Below are 13,831 nucleotides of genomic sequence, written 5' to 3'. Positions count from 1 at the left end.
AGGGGATTCCCTACCAGGGACATTCTGGAAGCTGCAACCTGGAGTTCTGTGCACACCTTCACCAAGCATTACCACTTACCTATTTTTTCTAAATCCAGAGCTGTATTTGCTACAGCAGTCTTACAAGGCCTGCTTGCCAGCCCTAACACTTCTTGACTGCCTACACCCTTCCTCAGCTTTGGGAATCAACCCGTGTGATGACTGCAACAGTGAAACACGAAGAACATAGTACAGTTGTGTACACTTACCATAAATATAGATGTTCGAGTGTATTCACTGTTGCAGTCCTGGTTTCCCTCCCTCCAGCCCCCTGGTTTTCTTTATCTTTTCTACCTCTCCTCTCTATGGCCATTTTTAATGGCAGTGGTATTTACTTTTTACTGGTGGTGTTCCTCACCGTATACTAGCTTCCTGTCTGGGGGCTCCTGATATCTGGGGCAAGAAAAACTGATGTAATGGTGTCAGCTGCCTGTTTTATACCCCTGATGACCTGACATCATGGAAGAAGTGACAACATCCGACGCAGAAATCCCAAGACTCTGGTATTCAGGCCGACTGAGGGCTACCTGCAGGCAGATAACCCAAGTGTGAATACACTCGAGCATCTACATTTATGATAAGTGTACACAACTGTACTTTCTGGATTTCTATAAGTCTGCAAACTCGATCTGAGGTAAATGGGTGATGGGCATTGTGAGTAGAGCATTAGCTCTAAAGATTTTTGTCTGTCGCGAGTTGTGTAATGGCTGGACTGGTTCCGAGGGCCAGAACTAACACCCAGGAGTCAAGAATAGATGAAGAGCGACAACACAGATGAAATGTTATGGTAAGACATAACTTCTTTCTTTTGTGAGTTTATCAACTGTCTGCCCAGTTTTGGCACTGAAATTAAACGGCAGCAGGGCTGATTGATCACTTGGTACCATAGTAGGTCTAATGTTTGCACTTGTTTCCTCAGGTGAAAATTGTTGATAACAGGAGATACAAGCAGGCATTTGAAGATCTTGTACGAAGAATGGATCGAATGGAGAATGAGTTTCTGCCTTCGGTACTGCTCAGTCATAGGGATGTAAGTGTGTTTGCAAGATTTAAAAAAATTTGATTTTAAATGTGTTGTACTTAAAACGGGATGTATGATTTGATTTGGTCACTACTACATGGGACAGAAACTGTTGTAGATGTTTTTATTTTTTGGGAATAGATGGATTTGCCTCCCAAAGACAGCCAGTACAGCTCAGTTACTGTTTTAGCAGGGATTTCATAACCAGGGAAATTTTAACTTATTCTCAAGGTATTGTAGAATCAGAGTTAATTAAATTATTTTGTATCGTACATGAGTCCCTGAGCTGGAGGTCTAAGAAGTTTTGTCCTGCATGCTGGAATAGGGACACTGTGTCTCCATGTGCCACTCATGGTTTAAAGTCAATTAACCACACAGAAAGCTGTGGGGTTGGCCAGGAAAGAAAGACTTGAACAGCAGATAGTCAGCTCTCCTACGTATGACAGGTGACAGGTTTTGACATTGATGTGCCACTTCTTTGTAGAGAGTTTGGGTGGGGGGATACAACATGTCATGTACTTTGAAGAACTGTCAAGATTCCTAGCTCTATGCTTACAGGATTAATGCCTCACATTGAGGCTCGCTGGATTTGTTGCTTGCTGTATCACTCCAGTGACAGCTTAAGAGCAAGGAGAAAACGTCAGCTTGGTGTTTGTACATTATGATGGACTGTAGTCTTAGGCAGTTAACTCTGTTATGTCTCTGTGAAGAGACAAGGGCTATTGCACAGGTGGATTTGTTCCCTGGAGTGAGAAAACTGACCTGATGAAATGTTGATGTAATGCAACAAAGAAAGAAGAACCAAGGAAGAGAGCATAGAGAATAATACAAGTTTGAACTGAGGGGAACTTGAGGTCCCACATAAGCTGGAGAAGAAAAAAATTTGCATTTAGTTAAGCACATTTTTAACTTTTTTTTTTTTTTTTTTTTTATTGGTTATATAAGTATGTTCAGCTGAATGATCTTTGACTTGTTCTAAACCCTTAACTTAGCATTATTTATACTGTCCAGCCTGGGAGCTGTTGAGAGTTGAATACCCCCCCCCCCCCGGGTATTCTCTTCTAACTTCCAAAACAGAGTCCTGTGTTGTCAGGAGACAAGGCCACATCTGGCAGTCAGCACAGGTAGTTAAAGATGTTCATCGTGCATACAGCTGCAGTCATCACACTTGGGTTATCCTGCCGTCAGGTGGGTCCTCGGTCGGCCGAATTCCAAAGTCTAGGTCCGGCGTCGGTTGTCATCGCTTCTTCCCTGACGTCAGTGCGGCAGGGGTATAAAAGAGGCAGCTGACGCCATTTTCTTAAGTCTTTCTTGCCGCGCGGTGCCCGAAGCAGAAGCAGTTCGCAAGTGCCGGTCGGCCAGCTCCTGAGATTTATGAACAGTATTTCAGCCAAAGTCTTCTTTAAAGCTAAGTACCCCGTTGGGGAAACTTTTCTTGCCTCAGACCGATGTCAGACAAAGTTAATAATTGCATTTCTTGTGGGAAGCAAATACCGCATAAGGATTTTCACTCTTTCTGTATACCTTGCTTAGGGCCAGACCACGACGTCTCGGCCTGCCGTTTCTGTGCTAGGTTTAACAAGCGCACTATTAAGCGCCGGTCGGAGTTCGCCCTTCATTATTTTGGCAAAAAATTTAATTATATCATGTCATCGGATACACCGACGCCAGTTTTAGGCAAAAGACGCAAAGATAAGGACCGACATCCGAGGCCTGCACAGAGTACTGAGACCACGCTTAGGCCGACTACCGGTTCTCAGCGAGGCGCCTACGCAGCCCCTGACTACCGATGAAACTATTTTACCGGTGACTTCAGTACCCAAGGCCACAGGTTCCTCGGTCTCAATTCCCACTGCAGATACCGACGCCACTCTTGGCGGGGAAACCGAAAATTTAGCGAGGCCTGCCATTTCTGAAGGCGTCTTCAGGCCTACCACCTTCTCTATTAAATCCTTCACTAAATCTAAAGCGGCAATGAAAACTAAAAAAACAGGGTCCTCAGACCTCCTGTCAAGGCCCCACGCCTAAAAAAAACAGATGCTTAAAATGGCTGAGGATTTGATAACTCTCATCAGGGGTTCTCAACCCCCCCTCAGACAAAAGACCCAGGTTGGAGGAAGACTACCCTTCCTCAGACCAGGCTTCTATTACCTCAGACCATTCTGAGGACCAGGATTACGCCTATTCCCCTTTTAAAGACTCTGATGCTGAGGAGTCTATTCCCTCGGTCCCCTCCCCCCCTGAGGACTACTCTTTTGGGGAAACCCTGCATACATTGAGAGAGCACTTCCACTGGGAAGGCCAAGATTACTCAGATTCCAAGAAAAGGCTCAGGGAATTTCTACTGCTCCCCCAGCATAGACCCCTTTCTATCCCTCCTGTTTTAGATATTTTGGATGATGTGTACGCAGAAGCTAGTCTTAATCCAGACTCTTTACCTCCAGCCCCTGTTAAACCAGACAGATATTACTGGGTTCCTGATTCTCACCAGTTCCTTTATAAAAGCCATACTGCTGACCCAGAATCAATTTCACAGGGTCCCAAGGGGATTAAGGCCTCTACTGCTAAAAACCCTTTACCTTCAGAGAGACATTCCAGAGCATTAGAAAGGTGGGGGAAAAAGGTGTATACATCAGCCACTTTAACCATGAGGACATTAAACTGTCAATTTCATATGTTCATAGGTTCATACTAGGCTATCTGCCCGAGGGCTTTTACAAGCCTAGCCCATCGTTTTGTGGCTTACGCCACCCCTTTAGTATGGGGAACTATACCCATTATTTTGCTGTGCCTCTGTCGAGCAGTGACACTGAGGTAATCCCTGGGGTATATCTGCGATCTCCCATCCATTGGTCAAGATTTCTCTTGAACAAGGCCAGCGAGGTGCTCTGCCTCACATGTACCGGGATTTTGTTCCACAGCATAGGGAGTCTTTGGGTGATGAATCTATCCCTCCAGCACGTCCTATTAATAGCCGTGTCGAGGTTTAAGTCTCCCTTGTGGCTCTGATGGATCTAGATTTTTTGAGGTGAAGCATATTCATCAAATCTGGGTTTGACATGGCCTTGTATGTTAGGCAAAGGTCACCTCTGAGCAAGCGGTAAGCGACTGAATAGAGCTGGAGTTCTTTCAGTCGGGCAGCATAGGACAGATTTTTGAGACCCTTTATCCTTTTGGTGAGGAACTTTTGTGGCCTCTCCAGCTGCTGCAAGTGTCGGGTCAGATACATTCCGAATGGGGCATTGTACTCAATCATTGGTCTGATGAGTGATGAGTAAAGGGAGACTATGACCTCCTTGATCTAGATGAGAATCCTTCATGATAAGGTGGGCAATGTAGAAGGTCTTCCTAACTACTTTAGCTACATGGGTGTCGAATGACAGACTACTATCAACCTGGGTCCCCAGGTCCCTGATAACTTCTTCTGTGCTCAGTGGATTGCCACCTATTTGGTAGCTAGGGGTAACCTTGTTTTTCGAAGGGTATGACTATGCATTTTTGGCATTTAACTTTAGGCCGTGGCTCTGGCACCAGTTATCCATTTCTGTGAGACCCTTCTGAAGGATATCTGTGTCAGATGTGTTTTCTACTATGGCCAGTTTGCAGTCATCTGCAAACTTTGTCAGCCATAACCCTCCTGTGTTGGCTTGTACTTCGGAAAAGTAGATGCCAAACAAGAGTGGGCCCAGGACTGAACCCTGTGAGACACCCCTTGTGACAGGCTTTGAGTCTGACATGGCGCCAGCAACTCTGACCCTGTGGGTTCTGTCACTCAGCCAGTTTGCAACCCATCTTGTGATGTATGGGTTAACATTTAAGCTGATGAGTTTTTCAATGATACCCGAGTGGGGTATTGTATCAAGGCCTTAGCCAGATCGAGGTAGGCTGTATGGACTGCCTTTCCCTCATCAATGGCTTTGGTGACTGTTTCGAAAAAGTCAACCAAGTTTAAAAGGCATGATCTGCCTTTGACAAAGCCAAACTGGGTTGGATCCAAAGTCTGCAAATTCCCTATGTCTTTATTTATGAGGTCCATTATGATCCTCTCCATGGCTTTGCAGATAAGGCTTGTCAAGCTAATGGGCCGGTAATTTCCAGGGTCTGTGGAGGCACCGCTTTGTGAAGTGGGACCACAGTTGCAGTGCCACTCCTGGCACGTATGATCCAGAGGTAAGACTTTGATTAAACAGCTGTCCTAGCTGTGGGTTTAATTCCTCATTGAGTTCGTGGAGCACACAGCCGGGGACACCATCAGGTCCCATGGATGCTGTGCCTTTTGCTTTGGAGAGTGCCGTTCTCACTTGGGCTGGAGATGTTTGGGGGCTGCACTTTCGCTTGGTATAGATATCTCTCCTTTGGGGGAGGGGAGAAGTTTGCACTGAACCTGTCAGCCAGTATGTTGGCAATGTCTGTAGGATCAGTAATCTTCACATCATTTTGAACTAGTTCTTAGCATATCTGGGAGTTTCCTCCTAGGTTTCTAACATAGCTAAAGAAGGCCTTATGATTGTCTTTTGAGTCTTTAGCTATTTTTCTCTCAAATTTGCTTTGGATGATTTTATGAGAGCTCTTAGTTTTTACTTATAGTGATCAAGGGTGTCTTACCTTTTAAGGATTTTGCTCTATCTTGTAGTAGCTTCCTTCTTTTGTTGTAGAGTTTGTTTATGGCTGGGGTCCACCAGACTGGACGCTTGCCTTTGGTACAAAGAGTCTTTGTTTTGCTTGGGATTGCCTTATCCATGCAGTCCTGCAGGTGCTGGTAGAAGGCATTTGTAAGTGATTCAGCGGCTTGAGTACCGTTTTCCCACCGGGGCCTTAAAGGAGACCACACTAGTCTTTAGAAGTGTGAAGTCGGCTTTTGAGAAGTTCTTTACTGTGGTCTTTTTTATTTCAGGTGGGGTGGGATGAGGACCTCCAGCGAGATTAGTTTGTGATCTGATCTCACCAGTGAGGGGTATACTTCGAGTGTTGAACATTGTGCTCCCATGTTCGTGATGATGAGATCAAGTATGTTATCTCCTCTTGTGGGGATGGTGACTAGTTGTTCCATGGCATTTGAGTTTATGAATTCCAGGAACTTTTGGGCTAGGGTGTTTGGGCTTGAGTAGTGTTCCCAGTCTATATTAGGGTAATTGAAGTCACCTAGTATGATGGTGTTTGGTGATACATTTATCCTCTAGTGTTTTCAGGAAGGCCATGTGAGGTTCCTGAGTTTGTGAGGGTGGCCTGTAACATGCTACAATTTGCAGAGCAGTCTTGCCTATGGTTAATTGCACCTGGATGGTCTCCGATGCATCGCGTTGCCACCAGTCTTGAGGTGTGGGTGTCCTTGATGAATATGGATACCCCCCCTCCTTTCTTGGTATTGTCCGGATTTTGGGGCCGGAACGCATGATATGAGGTAAAACCTGATAGCGCTGGGGTGCTCTCAGGAGCCTTGAACCAGGTTTCTGTCACAGCACAGACATCGATGTTCTCCATACTGAGAAGGGCCTCGAGTGCGTGCATTTTGAGATTTAGACTTCTGGCATTGAGCAGCATTACCCTTAGTTTTTTTCCTGAAAAGCAAACTGACACAAACAGATCAACCAGATTTGAAAGAGTTGCAGGATTTGTTGCATGGAGCAGAGTAAGTGGGGAAACATACCTTGCAGTGTGGTTTTGATGCTTTAGAGGCCTCATGTAGAGCTGCTGTCACGGGGTCTGTCATACGTAGACATGCTTGGCTCAAAGAGCAAACCTTACCAGATCACGTCAAAGCAAAGTTATTAGATGCACCACTTCAAAAAGATGTATTGTTCGGTGTTAAAGCTGAGGAGGTACTAAAGAAAATGGAGGAAAAAGCGAAATCTATGCAAACAGTTAAAGATTTCTTGCAGGTGCAACCTCCATGCTTCAGCAGAAACTGGCCTTCAAAAAATCGGTCCTTTCCAGCCACGGACAGACCCCAAAGGGGCAGATACAGATGCCCAAGGGGTAGAGGACAACCTCAAGGATCTTACAGAGCTAGACAGTGGCAAGCACCAACCCCAACAGGTGGAGAAGATAGACCACAGTCATTTAGAAAACAGACACAATGACTTCCCCCCTATGCTTGCCAAACAAAGCTATAATGGCAGCACCTTTGGGCAGAAAGCTGGCCTTATTTTCAAAAAACTGGCACATTGTTACAAAAAACAAATGGATTCTGGATATTATAGACAGAGGCTACAGGTTCCACTTTCGCACCCTTCCAAAAATGAGAGGCATGCCAAACCTGCCACAAAATTAAAGGGCAGAGGCACAAAGACAAATTTCCGCTCTCATGGATATGAAAGCAATTCAAGAGGTACCTGCAAAAGAACAAGGTCAAGGTTTTTATTCAAGACTATTTCTGGTACCAAGGAAGGACAAAGATTGGAGACCCATCTTAAACCTATCTGTTCTAAACACATATCTAGAGGTACCAAAATTCAAGATGCTCACATTACAGCAGCATCTTCCCATGCTGGGCAAGGAGTCTTGGCTGGTAACGTTGGACCTCAAGGAGGCATACCTGCATGTCCCTATCAGACAAGATTGCAGAAGATACCTCAGATTTCTTGCAGGTTCAACCCATTACCAATTCTCTGCATTGCCCTTTGGCTTATCTACTGCACCCAGAGTGTTTACGAAATGCCTGGCATCAGTAATTGCCTTCTGCAGACAACAAGGAATACAAATCTACCCATATCTGGATGACTGCCTGATCCAAGCGGACAGCAAGGACATTCTATTGCAGCATCTGGCGTTTGTAATAAAACTATTAAACTACCTGGGTTACACAGTGAACAAAAAGAAATCAAAACTAATACCTTCTCAACATTTAATTTTCCTGGGTGCCAGCTTAAATACAACAACCCAGATGGCCTACCTCACGCCAGACAAACAAGGGCAACTGTCTCAATACTTCAACAAAATGGCAACTTTAACCAGTCTAACCCCCCCCCCCCCACCGGTATTCTCTTCTAACTTCCAAAACAGAGTCCTGTGTTACAAGGCCACATCTGGCAGTCAGCACAGGTAGTTAAGATGTTCATCGTGCATACAGCTGCAGTCATCACACTTGGGTTATCCTGCCATCAGGTGGGTCCTCGGTCGGCCGAATTCCAAAGTCTAGGTCCGGCGTCGGTTGTCATCGCTTCTTCCCTGACGTCAGTGCGGCAGGGGTATAAAAGAGGCAGCTGACGCCATTTTCTTCAGTCTTTCTTGCCGCGCGGTGCCCGAAGCAGAAGCAGTTCGCAAGTGCCGGTCGGCCAGCTCCTGAGATTTACGAACAGTATTTCAGCCGAAGTCTTCTTTAAAGCTAAGTACCCCGTTGGGGAAACTTTTCTTGCCTCAGACCGATGTCAGACAAAGTTAATAATTGCATTTCTTGTGGGAAGCAAATACCGCATAAGGATTTTCACTCTTTCTGTATACCTTGCTTAGGGCAAGACCACGGCCTGCCGTTTCTGTGCTAGGTTTAACAAGCGCACTATTAAGCACCGGTCGGAGTTCGCCCTTCATTATTTTGGCAAAAAATTTAATTATATCATGTCATCGGATACACCGACGCCAGTTTTAGGCAAAAGACGCAAAGATAAGGACCGACATCCGAGGCCTGCACAGAGTACTGAGACCACACTTAGGTCGACTACCGGTTCTTAGCGAGGTGCCTACGCAGCCCCTGACTACCGATGAAACTATTTTACCGGTGACTTCAGTACCCAAGGCCACAGGTTCCTCGGTCTCAATTCCCACTGCAGATACCGACGCCACTCTTGGCGGGGAAACCAAAAATTTAGCGAGGCCTGCCATTTCTGAAGGCGTCTTCAGGCCTACCACCTTCTCTATTTAATCCTTCACTAAATCTAAAGCTGCAATGAAAACTAAAAAAACAGGGTCCTCAGACCTCCTGTCAAGGCCCCACGCCTAAAAAACAGATGCTTAAAATGGCTGAGGATTTGATAACTCTCATCAGGGGTTCTCAACCCCCCCCCCCTCAGACAAAAGACCCAGGTTGGAGGAAGACTACCCTTCCTCAGACCAGGCTTCTATTACCTCAGACCATTCTGAGGACCAGGATTACGCCTATTCCCCTTTTGAAGACTCTGATGCTGAGGAGTCTATTCCCTCGGTCTCCCCCCCTGAGGACTACTCTTTTGGGGAAACCCTGCATACATTGAGAGAGCACTTCCACTGGGAAGGCCAAGATTACTCAGATTCCAAGAAAAGGCTCAGGGAATTTCTACTGCTACCCCAGCATAGACCCCTGGCTATCCCTCCTGTTTTAGATATTTTGGATGATGTGTACGCAGAAGCTAGTCTTAATCCAGACTCTTTACCTCCAGCCCCTGTTAAACCAGACAGATATTACCGGGTTCCTGATTCTCACCAGTTCCTTTATAAAAGCCATACTGCTGACCCAGAACCAATTTCACAGGGTCCCAAGGGGATTAAGGCCTCTACTGCTAAAAACATTTACCTTCAGAGAGAGATTCCAGAGCATTAGAAAGGTGGGGGAAAAGGTGTTATACATCAGCCACTTTAACCATGAGGGCATTAAACTGTCAATTTCATATGTTAAAGTACCAACAGTTCTTGTTATCTCAGCTGAAAAGCAAAATGACACAAACAGATCAACCAGATTTGAAAGAGTTGCAGGATTTGTTGCATGGAGCAGAGCAAGTGGGGAAACATACCTTGCAGTGTGGTTTTGATGCTTTAGAGGCCTCATGTAGAGCTGCTGTCACGGGGTCTGTCATACGTAGACATGCTTGGCTCAAAGAGCAAACCTTACCAGATCATGTCAAAGCAAAGTTATTAGATGCACCACTTCAAAAAGATGTATTGTTCGGTGTTAAAGCTGAGGAGGTACTAAAGAAAATGGAGGAAAAAACGAAATCTATGCAAACAGTTAAAGATTTCTTGCAGGTGCAACCTCCATGCTTCAGCAGAAACTGGCCTTCAAAAAATTGGTCCTTTCCAGCCACGGACAGACCCCAAAGGGGCAGATACAGATGCCCAAGGGGTAGAGGACAACCTCAAGGATCTTACAGAGCTAGACAGTGGCAAGCACCAACCCCAACAGGTGGAGAAGATAGACCACAGTCATTTAGAAAACAGACACAATGACTTCCCCCCTATGCTTGCCAAACAAAGCTATAATGGCAGCACCTTTGGGCGGAAAACTGGCCTTATTTTCAAAAAAACTGGCACATTGTTACAAAAGACAAATGGATTCTGGATATTATAGACAGAGGCTACAGGTTCCACTTTCGCACCCTTCCAAAAATGAGAGGCATGCCAAACCTGCCACAAAATTAAAGGGCAGAGGCACAAAGACAAATTTCCGCTCTCATGGATATGAAAGCAATTCAAGAGGTACCTGCAAAAGAACAAGGTCAAGGTTTTTATTCAAGACTATTTCTGGTACCAAGGAAGGACAAAGATTGGAGACCCATCTTAGACCTATCCATTCTAAACACATATCTAGAGGTACCAAAATTCAAGATGCTCACATTACAGCAGCATCTTCCCATGCTGGGCAAGGAGTCTTGGCTGGTAACGTTGGACCTCAAGGAGGCATACCTGCATGTCCCTATCAGACAAGATTGCAGAAGATACCTCAGATTTCTTGCAGGTTCAACCCATTACCAATTCTCTGCATTGCCCTTTGGCTTATCTACTGCACCCAGAGTGTTTACGAAATGCCTGGCATCAGTAATTGCCTTCTGCAGACAACAAGGAATACAAATCTACCCATATCTGGATGACTGCCTGATCCAAGCGGACAGCAAGGACATTCTATTGCAGCATCTGGCATTTGTAATAAAACTATTAAACTACCTGGGTTACACAGTGAACAAAAAGAAATCAAAACTAATACCTTCTCAACAGATAATTTTCCTGGGTGCCAGCTTAAATACAACAACCCAGATGGCCTACCTCACGCCAGACAAACAAGGGCAACTGTCTCAATACTTCAACAAAATGGCAACTTTAACCAGACTAACTGCAAGGAAAGTCCTGCAGGCTCTGGGGTTCATGGCATCTTGCATCCTACTAATACCATGTGCAAAGCTGCATATGAGGAAACTACAATGGTACCTAAAAAACTTATGGTCTCAACACAACCACAGCTTGGAAACAATTAATTATACCACTCATTCCATGCCTTCAAAAGGAATTTTTGTGGTGGGCTCAAGCATGCCAAAGAAACACAGGTCTCCCTTTCTGTTTACCTCAAGCAACTCAAATCATCACAACAGACGCCTCAGACTACGCCTGGGGAGCACAAATGGCAGATCAGTGCATTCAGGGAAAATGGTCCCAAAAAGAGAAGCACCTACACATCAACCAAAAGGAGATGCTAGCCATGCAAAATGCTCTTATGACCTTCAAAGACCTACTGCATCCAGGCCAGCTATTAATAAGGACAGACAACACCACAGTCATGTTGTACATAAACAAACAGGGGGGGACTCATTCATACCACCTGTGCAGGCAAGCTATGACCCTGTGGAACACAGCACTGGAATTACAAATTCAACTACAGGCACAATTCCTGCCAGGGAAGGAAAAACACACTGGCAGACAACCTAAGCAGAAATATGACAGACCAACACAAATGGAAGTTGCATACTCAAGTCTTCTCAAAGATAACTCAGGCATGGGGACAGCCAGACATAGATCTATTTGCTACCCACAGAAATTGCCAGTTGGAGAAATTCTGTTCAAGGACCTATCATCCACAGGCCTGGAAAGTGGACGCACTCTCTTTCAATTGGACAACATTGACATTCTATGCCTTCCCGCCTCTACCTCTACTGACCAAAGTTCTATTAAAAACCAGAGCAGAGAGGCCACAAATGATTCTCATTGCTCCAGACTGGCCACGACAGCACTGGTATCCTCTCCTAAAGAGCCTGTCACACTCACCACCATGGATCCTACCTCTAGTTCCTCTTCTGTTGTCCCAGCACAACTACAAAACCCTTCACAGCCAACTCAAAACCTTAAATCTAGCTGCATGGAGAATACCTTAATTTCCCAACAGACTCTCCTCTCCAAGGAGGTGCAGGATGTCATCTTGGAGGCCAGGAGACCCTCTACTAGAAAAACTACTCCGCCAAATGGAAACGATTTTGTTCCTGGAATCAAGAAAACGGCCAGAATCCTTGGGTAATAAATATACCTCAAATTTTACAGTACCTAGCTGAGATGTTAAACAGTGGCCTTTCCTTCTCCTCCATCAAGATCCACGCTTCAGCCATTTCAGCACAATACAATACAGATCCTTTTTTATTCTCACATCCTCTATTAAGGCAGTTCCTCAGAGGGGCAAAAAATATAAAACCCCCAAGGAAACCACCAGCCCCAGCTTGGGACCTCAACTTCGTATTGGAAAAGCTGACCCTGCCTCCTTTTGAGCCGGCTTCTTCAACAGAGCTACAATACTTGTCATGGAAAACAGCCTTCCTTCTGGCTATTACCTCAGCACGCAGGGTTTCAGAGCTACAGGCCCTCGTGGCTGTGCAACCATTCATCATTTTCCATCAGGACAGGATTTCCTTACGAGCCAACCCTACCTTCATGCCAAAGGTAGTATCCAGTGTAGCTCTGAATCAGACTATTCATTTACCTACCTTTTATCCAAATCCACAGAACAAAGGAGAGAGGCTACTACATTCCTTGGACATTCACAGGCAACTTCGTTATTACTTGGACAGAACAAAGTCATTCAGGAAATCTGAGCAGCTCTTTGTGTCGTATGCTACAGGTGCTCAAGGAAAGGCTATTTCCAAACAGACTATTTCAAAATGGATAGCCCACTGCATACGCTTTTGTTGTTCATTTCATGGAAAATCAGTGCCTGTATACATCAGATCCCACTCCACCAGGGCTACAGCTACCTCTGCAGCTTTCCTCAGGGGGGTCCCTACCAAGGACATTTTGGAAGCAGCTACTTGGAGTTCAGTGCACACTTTCTCCAAGCACTACCACCTTCCAATATACTCAAAATCTAGAGCGGACTTTGCCACAGCAGTCCTGCAGGGCATTCTAGCTCCTCCTAATTCCGCTTAGTACCTGCCACCCTTACTTAGCTTTGGGATTCTACCCATCTGTTATGACTGCAGCTGTATGCACGATGAACATAGTACAGTTTTGTACCTACCATAAATGTAGATGTTCGAGTGCTCATACAGCTGCACTCCAGGTTACCCTCCCTCCATCCCCTCTTAGGACAGGGCTTATGACAAACACTTTTAACATACAACCTATGTGGGGTATTCCTTTATGGTGTATTTGCTTGCAACTACTGTTTTGATTTATCTACTTTGTATGTTTGCATAATATCATGTTTTGCCTTCCTTTCGGGGGGGGGCACCTGACATCTGGGGTAAGAAAAACTGAAGAAAATGGCGTTGGCTGCCTCTTTTATACCCCTGCCACACTGACGTCAGGGAAGAAGCGACGACAAACGACGCCGGACCTAGACTTTGGAATTCGGCCGACCGAGGACCCACCTGACGGCAGGATAACCCAAATGTGATGACTGCAGCTGTATGAGCACTCGAACATCTACATTTATGGTAGGTACAAAACTGTACTTTCTGAGCTGTGATGAGCTGCTACTTGTACAGTAGAGTTGTAAGGTTTGATTCCTTTCACCTCATCTTGTCTACTCTGTGCTTCTGAGCAATTCAGTTAGCTAGACAGTGCTCCCAAGTCACACTTGAGAAGGGACCCTTGGGTCTCTTAGACTTA

The 13,831-nt window shown here is 45.4% G+C and overlaps 1 protein-coding gene across 1 annotated transcript in view; it reads left to right on the top strand.

The window, feature by feature from the left end:
• Positions 1–13,831, top strand: part of OCRL (OCRL inositol polyphosphate-5-phosphatase) — a 2,544,778-nt gene that overhangs the window by 1,438,538 nt on the left and 1,092,409 nt on the right. Inside the window, exon 16 of the mRNA XM_044057236.1 lies at positions 959–1,069. Within this exon, the coding sequence (XP_043913171.1) occupies positions 959–1,069 (111 nt within the window). The remainder of the gene's footprint in view (positions 1–958; positions 1,070–13,831) is intronic.

Source organism: Protopterus annectens, chromosome 15.part0, assembly GCF_019279795.1.
Source record: "Protopterus annectens isolate FY-2018-M chromosome 15.part0, PAN1.0, whole genome shotgun sequence".
Taxonomy (NCBI): Eukaryota; Metazoa; Chordata; order Ceratodontiformes; family Protopteridae; genus Protopterus; species Protopterus annectens.
This window is presented reverse-complemented; position numbering and strand designations above follow the sequence as displayed.